Raw genomic sequence first — 15,206 nt, 5'->3', positions numbered from 1 at the left:
TCCTTTTAAAAAGTTGCATTTATTTTGTTATGAGAGCAAAGTTATAGAATTTTGCACATATTTAAGAGCCATTTTTATTTTCTCTTAATGACCTGTCTGCTCATGTAGTTTGTTCATCTCTTATTGTGTTGCTGGCCTTTTTGTGTTGATGTTAGGAGCTCTTCCTCTTTTGAGTCATAATAGAAAGGCCAATCCAAGGTTATTAAATAATTCTCCCTTGTTTTCTTTTGATTTTTACATTACACTGAAATATGTCACCCATTTGTATTTTTTACTGGCATATGGTGTGAGGTATAGATCTAAATTTTCTTTTCCACTTGAGTAGTCACTTTTTCCAATATCATTTCTTGAATAGGTCAACTTTTTCCCACCCTAAGAGGCTGCCTTCATTAGAAACCAAGTTGCCGTATGTATTTGGACCTGTGTTTTAGGGTTTTCTGTTCTGTTTATTCAGAGACCAGGGTCACACCATTTTACTTGATTTAATGTCTGGTTGGATTAAGTCCCTTCATGCTGCTTACCTTTTTTAGGGATTTTGTGTCTATTCTGGATTATGTGTTTTTCCATACAAACTTCAGTTAGAAAATGGGTTTGTATTTTAGAATCATAATGAAAACTCAGCTTAGGGAAAACTGACGATGTTTATAATGATGTCGTCCATTTAAGAATGATTTTTCAAATCTCCTTGTGTCCTTAGAAATGTCATTTTTTTTCATGTTGGACTTGCATGTTTCCATTTAAGCGTATTTTGATATTTTAATGACTATTGTGAGTATTATCTTTTTCACTATGTTGTAATACTGGTTGTTGTTTGTATGTATGAAATCATTTATTTCCGTATACTAATTTTGTACCCTGCTAGTTTACTGAGTTCTCGTATTGTTTGTAGCAGTTTTTGAGTTGGTTTTCCAGAATTTTAAGATATATACTCATATCACCTGAAAATAGAGATGGTTTTAACTCCTCAAACCAGATAATATAAAATAGTGACGAAGTGGACATCTTTATGTTGATCTCATTGTAGTGAAGCTGCTCCTTGCAATTCTCATGAAGCATCATGCCAGTTTCTGGTTTGAGATAGATCGATTTTTATCATGTCAAAGAAGCAGCCATTTATTCTTACTTTGTTGAATGCTTTATCAAGAACACATGTTCAGTCTTGTCAAATGTCATTTCTGTATCTATGGCATGATAATTTGATTCCCCCCTCCCGGGTCTATCAACATGATAAACTTGACTTTGCCTTGCTATATACTTACTTCAGCCTTCTTTGTGGCAGCTTCATGACCTTTGGGTTTCTAAATTTGGGGTTGGCTTAAAGTTTAAAGATGCAAATTTATTTTTATAGGTTTATAGAAAAATAACATTTCTTTCATAAAACGCAGGTGACTTGGGAGAAAAAGGAGAGCGTGGCCCTCCAGGAAGAGGTCCCAAAGGCTTGCCTGGAGCTACAGGCCTCCCAGGTGAGTGTGTTATAAGGGGAAGGGGGTGTTGGTGGCAAGTGGATAGTCTGATTTGAAGAACATTTTTAAAATTTGCTATTTGATCACTTAACCATATCAGTTGCTCATAATGGCTGGCATGGGCTTTTCAAGACCAGCTTTAATAAGGAGTTAAATGATCTATAAATCACATCTGTATTTTCTGTGAGGAGAAAATGTGTCAGGACTTGAAATGTTAATTTTTCCAGTAGATGCTTTAAGCAAACTAGTGTCAAGGTCCAGGCACAAAGCACTTGTTATAACATTCTGAATGAATGGGGTCTTGTCCATGTCTAGCCCAGACGACAGTTTTCTGTTTATTTATTTATTTTTAATCAAAAAAGCTAGAGCAATGGGAAAATTAACCTATTTTTAACTACTCTTGTTGCAGGGAGTAACTGAAATTTTATTTTAAAAGCTCCCCTTTCAAACATCTAGACTCCCCAAAACCCACATCCAAGAAAAAAATACGAAGTGGAACATTCCTACTCACAACCACAAAGAGCCACACATGAGCTGCATATCACAGCTGTGTCCGCAGAGGCGACAGTGGCCCTGTGTGACAAACCCAGGCCCTCTCACGGGTGTCGGTTCTTCTCCTACACTGGCTACTCTGTCACAGGCTGGACTCCTTGTCCCTTGGGAAATGACTGGCAAACTTGGCCCTGGAAGCAACCCAGCAGGGCCAGGAGCCCATTCTGTTTGGAAGAATGAGCACAGTGTGGCTTCCAGCAAACTCTCACTGGGGCTGGGCATGGCTCAGGGGCTCCCATCCTGGCTACCTGCTGCCAGGGAGTTGCAGGGAGAGCGGTGCACACTAAAAAAAGAACATGAGGCGATACTTCCCCAGTGGATTTGGAACTTGATTTAGGGAAAGAAATGACCATTTTCTAATTCTGCTAGAGGCTTACATATTTAATCACAGCTAAAGTTGTAGCCAAAGAACATTATTGCCTTCCAATTATCCGTTTCATTGCTTCTGGGAATTGCTTTCTCATTAAAATGTTTTACAAAAATGTGAATATGTTTGGCTTTAGCTCAAACGTGGCCTTTCTAAAATGAATTCACGGGCTTGTCAAGATGTTTTCACATATTAGCAAATTTTTGTGACTGGGTGTGGAAGATTTGTGACTGGAAAAGGAAGGCAAACCTGGTTGGAGCTTAATGGAATCTGCAGAAGATTTTGGCCCACGATGGAGTCTGAGTTCGTTGATGAATGTTCAGAGGAGAGAAAAGGGGAGCAATGACCAAGTGCTTTTCTTCCTCACCAGGGGTAGTAATAGGAGACTTAGAGCTGATGAAATGTCATCATCACAATTCATTATCTGTAGGTATAGGGTAGCCAAGTGATTCCTTCTTCTCTCATTTGATCGACAAATTACTCCACAGTTCTTGAACCAACGACGTGCGCTATTGGCAACCTTTTCCTTTATGGAAAATATATCATGGTTTCGAGTGATTCTTACTTTGAAAAAAATCTGTTGGTAGGCTCATTTTAAGTTTAAAAATGGGAAGATGGGGCCAACCAGCTCCGTCTGTGCAATGTTCCAGATTGTCACGAGGGGCAGTTATTTCTCATGTGCAGTGAATACCTTGAGGAACTGATGAGAGGGTGTCGGGCCCTAGCCTTGTTCTGCCCGTAGAGGGCCATATTAATCTGCCTTCAGGACATCAGACCACCTGTGTGTAAGCAAGATGTCAGGTAGGAGCTGGGCTCCCTTAGGAAAAGATATTCAATATGTTGTCGTTGGTCTTGGGTTTAATCTTTTTATTTTTTTGAGTCAGGGTTTCACTCTGTCTGTCACTGGAGTGTGGTGGCATAATCATGGGTCACTGCAGTCTCAACCTCCTGGGCTCAGGTGATCCTCCCATTTCAGCCTCCCAAGTAGCTTGGAGTACAGACCCACGCCACTACTCCTGGCTAACTTTTTAGTTCTTTTTTGTAGAGACAAGCTCTCATGATACTGCCCAAGCTAGTCTTGAACTCCTGACTTCTAGCAATCCTCCCACCTCAGCCTTCCAAAGTGCTGGGATTACAGGTGTGGACCACTGTGCCTGGCCCTAATCGTATATCTGATTTGTTAAAGCATTTTGTGGACTCCCTTTCTCAGGATTCCAAGACCTGCCCTCTCCCTCTTCCTTCTCCTTCTCCTGGCCAGTCCTTGCTTCCCCCTTCCCAGGACCTTCTCCAAGGTCACGGCCTCCTCTGGCTCCTCCACCCGTACCTTCCCACTCAGCTCTTATTCTCTCCCTTCTCTCTCATGGCAAGGTTCATTCTTCTTCTTTCCTTTTTGACTCTGCAGTCTTTCTGTCTTGGTCTTTTGTTATCTTTTAACAGAGTCTCTCTGACAGCATTTAGGGAGGAGTCTGAGTTCCAGATTACTTTTCAAGAATCGAGGCTGACTGTCAGGGGCACAGGTGCTGGAGGAGGGTCTGTGTCTGGGTGTCTTCTCAGGGTGCTGGTGCGGGCCACAGGGTCCAGTCAGTGCACACCTGAGTCTACACGGTGAGCATGCTCAGCTAACACTTTCTTAGGCCACCCAAGTTTCCCGTGAACTTTTTGGGTCATTCCCCCTCCAGAGCTCAAACCCTGAAAGTGGACTGTTTACAGCATGGTCTCCACAACTCCGACATCCTGGGTGCCAATTTTGACTCTGACACTAACTCACTTTATGACACCGGGCAGGTTACTTAATTTATCTGCTCCTTATTTTTCCCTTTGTAAAATAGTGACAACAGAGACTGGGTGTGGTGGCTCATGCCTGTAATCCCAGCAGTTTGGGAGACCAAGGCAGGAAGGTCTCTTGAGCCTAGGAGTTTAAGACCAGCCTTGGCAACATAGCAAAACCTCGTCTCTACAAAAAATAAAAATTAGCCAGGTGTGGGGATGCATGCCTGTAGTCCTAGCAACTCAGGAGGCTGAGGTAGGAGGATCGCTTGAGCCTAGGAGTTTGAGGCTGTGATAAGCTGTGATTGTGCTACTGTACTCCAACCTGGACAACAGAGTAAGACCCTTGTCTGTGTCTCTCTCTCTCTCCATGTCTATATATTCTATATTCTGTATGCTATATTTGTATTATGTATATTAGTGTTAACAACGCCATCACTCTGGTAGCGTAATTCTGAGAATTAGAGAAACTTTCCCCATGTAAAGTGCTCAGCACAGTTGTTCCTGGCTGTTGTACTGTTATGAATATATCAAATCTGCCTTTTGCTTTTTGAAGGGGTTGGAGGTGAGCCGAGGGCAGAGCTGGCCCAGCCGAGCCCTGCAGCTTTCCTCCACTTCTCTGACCAGCAGGAGTGTGTCCTTCTCCCTCATGTCAGCATAAGCCCTCCACAGAGCTTTCCTCCTGCTCCAAGTCACGAACTCAGAGGACCAATCCGCAGGCAGTCATCTCACTGGTCACTGTCCTCTGGGAGGCTGGACCATTCATTATTTCCTGGTAGAGCTCGGAATGGGATTGGAAATGTGATTTCTGGCCTCTCTGACATAACAGTAATAGGGTGTGAAGGCTGGAGGAGCCTCAGTAAGATTGTGTCCAGGAACTTTTCTGTACTCTTCCAGGTACACACACGTCTCAAAAAGATCCCATGGAACAGCAGATTCTGTAAGCTTCCTTGTTGGCCCTAGTGTTGGATTTGGGGCTCAGAATACCGAGTGGACAAAAGATGGTTTAGTCATTTTGTGTGTGTGTGCTAACATAACATATTTCTTTAAAGATATAACTAACCTCTTTGTTATCCGTCAGCTATTAGAATTCCTTTGTTCTTCCTGGACTGCTTTGATTCTCTCTCCACTACAGGGGAGGGTCTCCGTGGCCTCAGTGTTAAGACACCCATGCTCCTCAGGGAATAATGCCATGTTGCTTGCTGTGGCAAAGATGGTTGTTACGACCTTGACGTCGTCTGCATTTGGGCGCTAGTGCTTTGTGGTTTAGAAAGTACATGCGTCCTGTCGAGTTTGAGTCTCACAGTGGAAGCTGGTGGGCATATACTCAGGAGTGGGGTCTGGGGCCAGGCTTCCCTGTCCTCTATCTCTGAGTGAGTGTCTCACCTCCTCTCTGCAGTCAGGGTAACTGTACCTACCTCACAGTTATATCACATAGGGGGAGACGGGTTGTGTTAACCGTGCGCAGCACTGGAGATAGTGCCCAGCACACACAAGCTGCACATTTAGATGTTAGTATTGATGCCTCTTCTTTTACATGTGTGCAAAACAGACCCCAAGGTCACACACCCTGATGAACGCCTGTCAGCTGATAACGAGGAAGACATTCCTGCCTTCTGAGCCCAGATTCACGTAGTGGACACGTGAGGGACTGGCTGTCCAGTGATGGGATCGGTTTGGCTTTGTCCCCCCATGCCCCGCAGTTACTGAGTGCCTCTACCCCCTGCCTCTCAGAGAGCTGTGTGGGTCACACTCGTGAACCCTGGGGCTTAGTCCCTGCTTCACTTCCTGCCCCATTCAGCTGGTCACTACTCACCTGGTGGCCTCAACACCACCCCCCCAACCCCGTCTACTGCCACTGAACTTGCACACTGGGGACCAGTCACCCGATATGCTGGGAATTTTAAGGGAAGATATTTAATGATGGGTCCTGACTTCCTCATTGTGCACTCAAACTCACCAGGAAAATAAATAACTAATCTTTAGCCTGTGGACATCAGAAGTGTGGCCTGTGCACTGAGCTGCTTCTTGCTGCTTGAGCACAGAGGGTGTGCAGCTCTGGGCTGGGCTCTGCTGGGCTGCAAGGATGTGCATTTTTTTGTGCAAGGTTTGCCGATAGGTGGGCTTTACTTGCTGTGTGGGGAAAAAAAACCACGCAATTTTGGCCTAATTTTGGTAATAGCCAAAATTATCATCCCGTTTCTGTCGCTGCAGCCATTTTATTTGGTGGTGGGTGTGAAGGGGTCTTACACCAGCCAGGTGACACCAGTTCCTTAAACACACACTGCCCTGCTACACGCCATCACTTGTAAGCTCAGTATGAGAAATGTTACAACGCCTGACACACACACAGAAAGGGGACATAACCAGGGGCTAATCATCCAATACCCTGCTTAATGCTGAAAATTATTTCGTTTTTTTAATTTTTATTTTTTTGCCAACGAACATAGTCTCTCTCATTCCACGGTATGTGTGAGGGAGGAGTCCACCTCCCTCAGAACGGTCCAGCCGGAATCGGCCTCTACCCATGTGACGTGACTGCCCTCTAGCGTTCACATAAATCATGACACAGATATTCATTTAAAAAACACTAAATGGTAATCACATTAAAAAAATTTTTTTGTCATATGTGAGTTATGCATATTCATGGAGTACATAGTGATATATCTGTACTTACAATGTATGGGGTATTTAGCATATCCATCATGTCAAACATCGATCATTTCTTTGTGTTGGGAACATTCAACATTTTTGTAAGTCCTTGAAATGTCAGAAACTCATGCCATCATTAGGCAGTGACTGTAACTATCACACATCTAAAGCCGGCAAAACAGAAAGAAAACACATCAGATCCATGCTTTCTCTTATTCTCGAGAGCTGCAAAGTAGTGTGTGGACATCCATTCATGCCCATTTTGTGAACCATGAAGCAACTTCACCTCTCAGTGTTGTAGACTGTGACACAGTGTCACCCAGTAAATAGTCTTTAGTTACATGAATGCATTGTGTAGTGGCAGAGAGGTTTGGGCTTTACGTGTACCTCACCACTCACCTGTGAACATCGTACCCAATAGGTGATTTTTCATTCCTCCTTTCTTCTCACCCTTCCCCTTCTGCACCTCCAATGTCCATTATACCACTCTCCATGCCTTTGCAGAACCTTAGTTTAGCTCTCACTTACAAGTGAGAGAATATGAGGTTTTTGGTTTTCGTTCCTGCATTATTTTACATAAGATAGTGGTCTCCAATTCCACCCAAGTTACTACAAAAATTTTTTTCAATTTTTTTTATGGTTGAATACTATTCAATGATGTGTATATATGCCATGTTGTCATTACCCTCTGCTTAGTTGATGAGCACTTAGGTTGATTCCATATCTTTGCTGTAGTGAATTGTGCAGCGGTAAACGGCTGAATGCAGGTGTGTTTTTGGCGTAATGACCTCTGTTCCTTTGGGGAGATACCAAGTAAGTACTGGGATTCCTTGATTGAATGGTAGATTGATTTTTAGTTCTTTGAGAAATCTCCATACCGACTTCCATAAAGGTTGTGCCAGTTTACACTCTTACCAACAGTGTATGAGTGTTCCCTTCTCACCACATCTGCACCGACATCTATTGTTTTTTGTTTTTTTATTAAGGATAGTTCTGACTGGTGTAAGGTGGTATCTCATTGAGGTTTTAATTTGCATTTTCCTGATTATGCGTGATGTTGAGCATTTTTCATATTTTTTTTGGCCATTTGTATATCTTCTTTTGAGAGATGTTCATTCATGTCACTTGCCCACTTTTTGCTGGGATCATTTGCCTTTATCTTGTTGATTTGTTTGAGTTCTGTGTAGATTTCAGATATTAGTCCTTTGTCAGAAGTATAGTTTGTGAATATTTGCTCTCATTCTGCAGTTTGCCTATTGGCTTTCTTGATTATTTCTTTTGCTGTGTAGAAGTTTTTAGTTTAAGTCCCACTTGTTTACTTTTGTTTTTGTTGTATTTGCTTTTGGGGTCTTAGTCATACATTCTTTGACTATAGGCCCATGTCCAGAAGAGTTTTTCCTGGATTTTCTTCTAGGATTTTTATGGTTTCAAGTCTTACATTTAAGTCTTTAATCCATCTTGAGTTAATTTTTGTAAATGGTGAGAGATAGGGATCAAGTTCTATTTTTCTGCATGTTATTCAATTTTTCCAGCACTATTTGTTAAATATGGTGTCCTTTCCCAAGTGTATGTTTTTGTCTGCTTTGTCAAAGATAAGTTGGTTGCAGTAATTGGGCTTATGAGGGGGGACCCTCAAAAACCCAGAATTTATTTATAAAAAAACTGTCTATTGATTCTTATATGTTTAAACTTTAGTCACCTTCAAAGTACTCTCTGTTTTGTGCAATACACCAATTGAGATGCTTTTTGAGCTCATCAATTTTGATGCCTTTTAGTGTTTCTGCTGTTTTTTGTTTCACCTCTTCCACATCAGCAGAATGTTTCTCTTTGAGGACGTTTTTCATCCAGGGAAACAAACAAACAAACAAGTCTCTCAGGGTGACATCAGGTGAATAATGAGAGTAGGGAATGGGGGTTATACCATTTTTGGTCAAGAACTGCTGAACACTCAGCATGGTATGGGTGGGTTGTTTGCATAAATCACTCATTATGTAATGGGCAAGCATGTTTAACGAATCCCCCCCACTCCCCGAAATGGGCGAAGCCTGTGCTACAAGGGACCTGCCTTCCAAAAGATAATTCCAGGTTTTTTGGGATCACCCTTGTGTTTCTAGGTTCTCTATTCTGTTCCATTGGTCTGTGTGTCTGCTCTTGTACTTAGTACTATGTTGTTTTGGTTAGTATAGCCTTGTAGTATAACTTGAAGTCAGATAATGTGATGCCTCCAGCTTTGCTCTTTTTGCTTTGGCTCTTCTGGCTCTTTTGTGCTTCCATATGAGTTTTAAGGTTGTTTTTTCTAATTCTGTGAAAAATGACATAGGTAATGGGTAGAGATTGTGTTGAATCTGTAGATTACTTTGGGTAATATGGTCATTTTAACAATGTTGACTCTCTCAATACATGGACATGGGATGTTTCTCCATTTGTTTGTGTTCTCTACAATTTCTTTTTATCAGTGTTTTGCAGTTCTCCTTGTAGAGCTCTTTCACCTCTTTGGTTAAATATATTCCTAGATATTTTAGCTTTTTGGCTGCTATTGTAAATGGAATTGAGATCCTGATTTGATTCTCAACTTGGTTGCTATTGGCGTATAGCAGAGCTACTGATTTGTGTGTGTTGGCTTTATATTCTTTACTGAATTAATTTATCATGCCCAAGAGTCTTTAGAATTCTCTAGGCATAAGATCATATTGTCATCATACAGAGATAGTTTGATGTCTCTTTTTCCAGTTGGGATACCCTTTTTTTCTTTCTCTTGCCTGGTTGCTCTGGCTAGGACTTATGGTACTATTCCTGAGCAGAAGTGGTGAAAATGGGCATCCTGGTCTTGTTCCAGTTCTGAGGAAGAATGTGTACAACTTTTCTTCATTTAGGATGACATTAGCTGTGGATTTGTCAAATATGGCTTTTATCATTTTGAGAAATGTCCATTCTATGCCTGTTTGGCTGAGAGTTTTTATCATGATGGATTTTATCAAATGCTTTTTTCTGTGTCTATTGAGAAGATCATTTGATTTATGTTTTTAATTCTGTTTATGCATTGGATCACATTTATTGACTTGCATATGTCAAACCATCCTTGCAACCCTGGAATAAAACCTACTTGATCATGGTCGATTTTTTTTTTTTTTAATGTGCTGTTGAATTCAGTTTGCTTGTATTTTGTTTAGGATTTTTGTGTCTATGTTCATCAGGGATATTTGTCTGTAGTTTTCTCTCTTTTTTTCCCCCTGACTTTGGCATTAGGGCAATACTGGATTTATAGAATGAGTTAGGGAAAAGGCCCTCCTTCTCAGTCTTATGGAATAGCTTCAGTGAAATTGCTACCAGTTCTTTGAAAGTCTGTTAGAATTAGACTGAGTCCAACAGGTTCTGGACTTTTTTTTGGTTGGGAAACTTAATTACTATTTCAATCTCTCTACTTGTTATTATTCTGTTCAGGGTTTCTGTTTCATCCTGATTCAAAGTTAGGGGGTTATATATTTCCAAGAATTTATCAATTTCCTCTAAGTTTTCTAGTTTGTTTGCATAAAGGTGTTCATAAAAATTTCAGATGATCTTTTGTATTTCTGTGGTATCATTTGTAATGTCTCCCCTCCCTCCCTCCCTTCCTTTCTTTTTTCACCAGCAAATTTATTCCAAGTAAAATTTGTGTGCACACACCAGGTATATCATTTCCACACAAAACCCAGCATTATAGTAAAAATATTTCATACTCTAGTCATGAAACTCAAAAGATATTTGAGAATCTTTGAAGATAGTATTTCAAGTCAACAAATTATTTGGTATTTGTCATCCATGCCTGCCCAATTACAATTTTTAAAATATAATTGTATTTTCACTATATTTTTATTCATTATGCTTATTATATATATAAATAGCACTTTTACTCCTTGTTCCTATTTTAATATGCCAACCATCATTTCATTGATGTCCCAGAATTTTCTTGCAACAGAATTATCCCCAGCTTTGGGTTCTTCCTCTTTATACTCCCAAAAGTACCTTCAGGACGCACCTTCTATCTCAGGTGAGGAAAGTAAATAGATGGAAGTCTGGGCATCTTCTATTGGAGTATGGAAAAAAGTCTATGACACCAACTTTTTTTTTTGAGTTGAAGTCTCATTCTGTCACCCAGGCTGGGGCGCAGTGGCATGCTCATGGCCACCCCAGCATCTACGTGCTGGGCCCCAGCAATCCTTCTGCCTCAGCCTTCCAAGTAGCTGGAACTACAGGTGTGCACTACTACACCCCGCTAATTCTTTTATTTATTATAGAGAAAAGTTCTTGCCAAGTTGCCAGGGCTGGTCTCAAACCCACGGGCTCAGGCATGACACCAAATTTAAGAGTGGTTTGACTAACAGTGGAATGTGTTAGTCCATACAAGATTAGTCCATATAGTACCAGAATGTAATACATTGACAGTAATGTTTGTGCCTTCTCAGTGGCAGGCTAGTTCTCTGCTAAAGAGAATGTTAGCCAGTCTGCTCCGACTGTAACAAAAACTTTTATTATAACTTTTTGTTCACTGTTCAAGTCTTCAAAAGTTCTCTCTCCATATTTATGAAGTTTGGAAGAAACTACCACAATCCGGCTGGGAGCTGGATTTTTGAGGAGTCCAAGGAGAAGATTGGTGACTAGAAAGTGGTCCAGATGGTTCACTCCAAGCTGCATTTCAAACCCATCTTCAGTCTTCATGTAAGGGCACTGGAAGTTCCCTGCAATAGTGATCAAGACATCCAGCTTAGGTTCTTCACCTGGAGCATGAGCATCTCCTGGCAGAAAGAGCACAGTGAGCACACTGAGGCAGGTCCAACTCCTTGACGCTGAGCTGGCCCCTGGCACCTGGGCATGGCCTAGAAGGCCTGACAGAGCTTTCAGAGGAGCTGACCTGCTATCTCCCGGGCACATGTGCAATCTGGCAGCCCATGATCACCCGTGCCCCAAGCACAGCTGCTCGTCTGCTGTGGCACAGCCCAGGTGGCTGTTCGTCCCAGTGATGAGTACAGTCTTCCCATGCATGATGCGGGGGTCCTTGCTTCCATGCAGCTACTGGACCCTGGGCCCCATGAACCACCGGGCTGCCAGCTACAGCACAGCACCCAGCATGGTCAGTAGTGCTGCTGTGGTAGTCACTACGACAGCCATCCAGGCTAAGGACCCACCACCCAGCTGGGGAGTTTAGGAGCAGTTGTCTTCCCAGAACTAAGGCTGCCACTTGCGTGCTCCATTTTCATTTCTGATTAAGCTCATTTGAATCTGCTTTTTGTTTCTTAATTAGTCGAGCTAGTGGTCTATTCTATCTTTTGATCTTTTCGAAGAACCAGCTTTTTGTTTCATTGATCCTTTGAATTTTTTGTTTTTGGTTTTAATTTCATTTAGTTCTGCTCTTAGTATTTCTTTTATTCTGCTAGCTTTGGGTTTGGTTTGTTTGTGTTTTTCTAGTTTCTTGAGGTGTAATGTTAGTCTGTCCATATGTGACCTTTCACTCTTTTTAATATAGGCTTTAAGCACTATCTATACATTTTCCTCTGAGCACAGCTTTGGCTGTGGCTCAGAGGTTTTTATATGTTGTGTTGTTTTTGGCATTCACTTCAAGGAATTTTTATATTTTCAACTTCATTTTGTTGTTGACCCAAAGATCATTCAGGAAGCGATTGTTTGATTTCCATGTATTTGTCTGGTTTTGAAAGTTTTTCTTGGAGTTAATTTCTAATTATATTCCACTGTGGTCTGAGAAGGTGCTTCATCTGATTTTGACTTTTAAAAATTTATTGAGATTTGATTTTTGGCTTATCATATGGCCTATCTTGGAGAAAGTTCCATGTGGCTGATGAGAAAAATGTATATTCTGTAGTTTTGGGGTGGAATGTTCTATAGATGTCTGTTGGGTCCGTTTGCTAGTTCTAGTTTAACTCCAGTGTTTCTTTGTTTACTTTCTGCTTTGATGATCTGTCAGTAAAGTGTTGACATTTCCCACTATTATTATATTGTTGGCTATCTCTCTCACTTTTTTTTTTTTTTTTTAGGTCTAATGGAATTTGTTTTATAAAGCTGGGAGCTCTGGTGTTTGGTGCATATATATTTAAAATTGTTATATTTTCTTATTGAATTGATTGCTTTATTATTATATAATACTGTTTTTTTGTCTCTTTTCACTATTGTTAATTTAAAGTCTGCTTTGTCTGATGTGAGAATGGTTACTTCTGCTTGTTTTTGGTTTCCACTTGCATGGAATATTTTTTCCACTCCTTTCCCTTGTGTCTATAAGCATCTTTGTTTGTTCTCTTGAAGTCAGGAGATATTTTGATTGTGTTTGTTTGCTTTAAAAAATTCATTCTGCCAATGTATATCTTTTGAAAACCAGTATATATCTTTTGAATGGGGCATTGAGATAATTTGCATTCAGGGTTAATAATGATATGTAAGGTACTATTCCATTCATCATGTTGGTTGTTACCCAGTGGCCTTTTTTCCCCTCTCAATTGTGTTGGTGTTCTTTTACAAGCTCTGTGAGCTTTGTGATTTCTAGTGTTTTTATACTGGCATATTTTGACCTTTTGTTCCAATATTTAGAACTCCTTTGAGTATTTCTTGTAGAGCCAGTCTAATGGCAACAGATTCCTTCAGCATTTGCTTGTCTTAGAAAGATTTTATTTCTCCTTAATTTATAAAACTTATTTCTGTGGGATACAAAATTCTTGCCTGTTATTTTCTTTGAGGAGGTTGAGGATGGGGCCCCAATCTCTTCTGGCTTGTAATGTTTCTGCTGAGAAGTCTGCTGCTAGTTTGATAGGTTGACCTTTGTAAGTTATTTGATGCTTTTGTCTGACTGCTCTTAGAATATTTGCCTTCACGTTAACTTTGGATAACCTGTCACTGTATGCCTGGGGGATGACCTTTTTGCAATGACTCTTCCAAGAGTTTTTCTGGGGATCTTCTAAGAGTTTTTCTTGGCTTCTTGTATCTGGATGTTTAAATCTCTAACAAGGCCACTGAAGTTTTTCTCCATCATTCCCTCAGATAGGTTTTCCAAACCTGTTGCTTTCTCTTGTTCCTTAGAAATACCTATGACTCTTAGGGTTGGATTTTTACATAATCCCATATTTCTTGGAGACTTTGTTCCATTCTTTTGATTCTTTTTTCTTTGTTGTGGTTTGACTGGGTTAATTTGAAAGCCTTGTCTTCCAGTCCTGAGATCCTTTCTTCTATTTGTTCTAGTTTCTTATATGCCTTTCAAACTGGGTCATCTTTTAAGCCTTAAAAAAATCAACACATGTCAAGGGAGCTGGATTTCTGCTGTACCCTTATCTCTAGGCACTGTGGGTTGGGAAGGTGCTCTCTTAGGGTGGTTAGGTGCCCAGAAGAAGACATAAGCAACCACCTGCTCACCGCAACATAATATAAGCCAGTGAAAATCTGTGGAATAAATGAGGGGAAATTACTTACATCTCTGCTTATCTACAGCTTTGATTGAGATAGATATGCTCAAAGATAATTATTCTCCCTTAAAACTCATCAATGCTTTGCCCTGTGATGTTGCTTTGTGTGGATCTAATGTGAGCACAAGAGAGTGACATTCATGTGAAATGGGATTTCTACCGACCTTCCTTCTGCAAGTATGTGAGATGATGTAATGCGACCACTGAACTAGACCAGACCCCTCTAATGAGACCAGAAGACTTATGTAAGGAAAACGGAAAGTAAAACTGTGAAGAGAGAAGGAGAGAAACCAAACCTAAGCAAATACGTAATTGAGCATGAGGACTTGACCGAATGACCAGGTTAAGATGACCAAGATGGGACGAGAATCCCAACACCGTTGTAGCACATGCAATTGGTTCACACTGGCTTCTCCTGATGCCTTTGCATAATAGTGTAAGGGTGCCACTGGTGCAAGGGATGAACATTCAGCAGAAATTCCTCTTTGTTAGAGGCTTCATGCCTCAAGAATGTGCCCACTGGGTGAGAAATCCACCCCTAAACATGACAGAAGTGAGACTGGGGAGACACACCTCCAAGGAGCTTGCTCTGGTGAAGTTCATGCTAGTTGAAGCCCTGCTAGGGCAAGCACCATGACATTTTGTAGGTGCAGAGCACAGTCTTCTAAAAGAAGTAGCTCGCTGGGCTCGGTGGCTCAGCCTATAATCCCGCGCCTTTGGGAGGCTGAGGTGAGTGGATTGCCTGAGCCCGTGGGTTCGAGACCCGCCTCGGCAGGCAAGACCTCATCTCTACAATAAATCAAAAAATCAGCCGGGTGTGGTAGCGCATGCCTATAATTCTGGCTACTTGGAAGGCTGAGGCGGGAGGATCGCCGGAGCCCAGCAGGTAGAGGCTGCGGTGGCCGGGAGCGGCCACTGCACTCCAGTCTGGGTGACAGAGTGAGACTCCAACTCAAAAAAAAAAAA

The 15,206-nt window shown here is 41.4% G+C and overlaps 1 protein-coding gene and 1 pseudogene across 1 annotated transcript in view; one reads left to right on the top strand and one right to left on the bottom strand.

Moving 5' to 3' along the window:
• Positions 1-15,206, top strand: part of COL9A1 (collagen type IX alpha 1 chain) — an 88,710-nt gene that overhangs the window by 71,882 nt on the left and 1,622 nt on the right. The window contains exon 36 of the mRNA XM_008061722.2: positions 1,386-1,463. Within this exon, the coding sequence (XP_008059913.1) occupies positions 1,386-1,463 (78 nt within the window). The remainder of the gene's footprint in view (positions 1-1,385; positions 1,464-15,206) is intronic.
• LOC103264076 lies at positions 10,701-11,946 on the bottom strand (annotated as a pseudogene).

This window comes from Carlito syrichta, unplaced genomic scaffold, assembly GCF_000164805.1.
Source record: "Carlito syrichta isolate Samal-C Ts95f unplaced genomic scaffold, Tarsius_syrichta-2.0.1 Scaffold305546, whole genome shotgun sequence".
Lineage (NCBI taxonomy): Eukaryota > Metazoa > Chordata > Mammalia > Primates > Tarsiidae > Carlito > Carlito syrichta.
The sequence above is the reverse complement of the archived record's forward strand: the minus strand, read 5'-3'. Positions and strand labels throughout refer to the sequence as shown.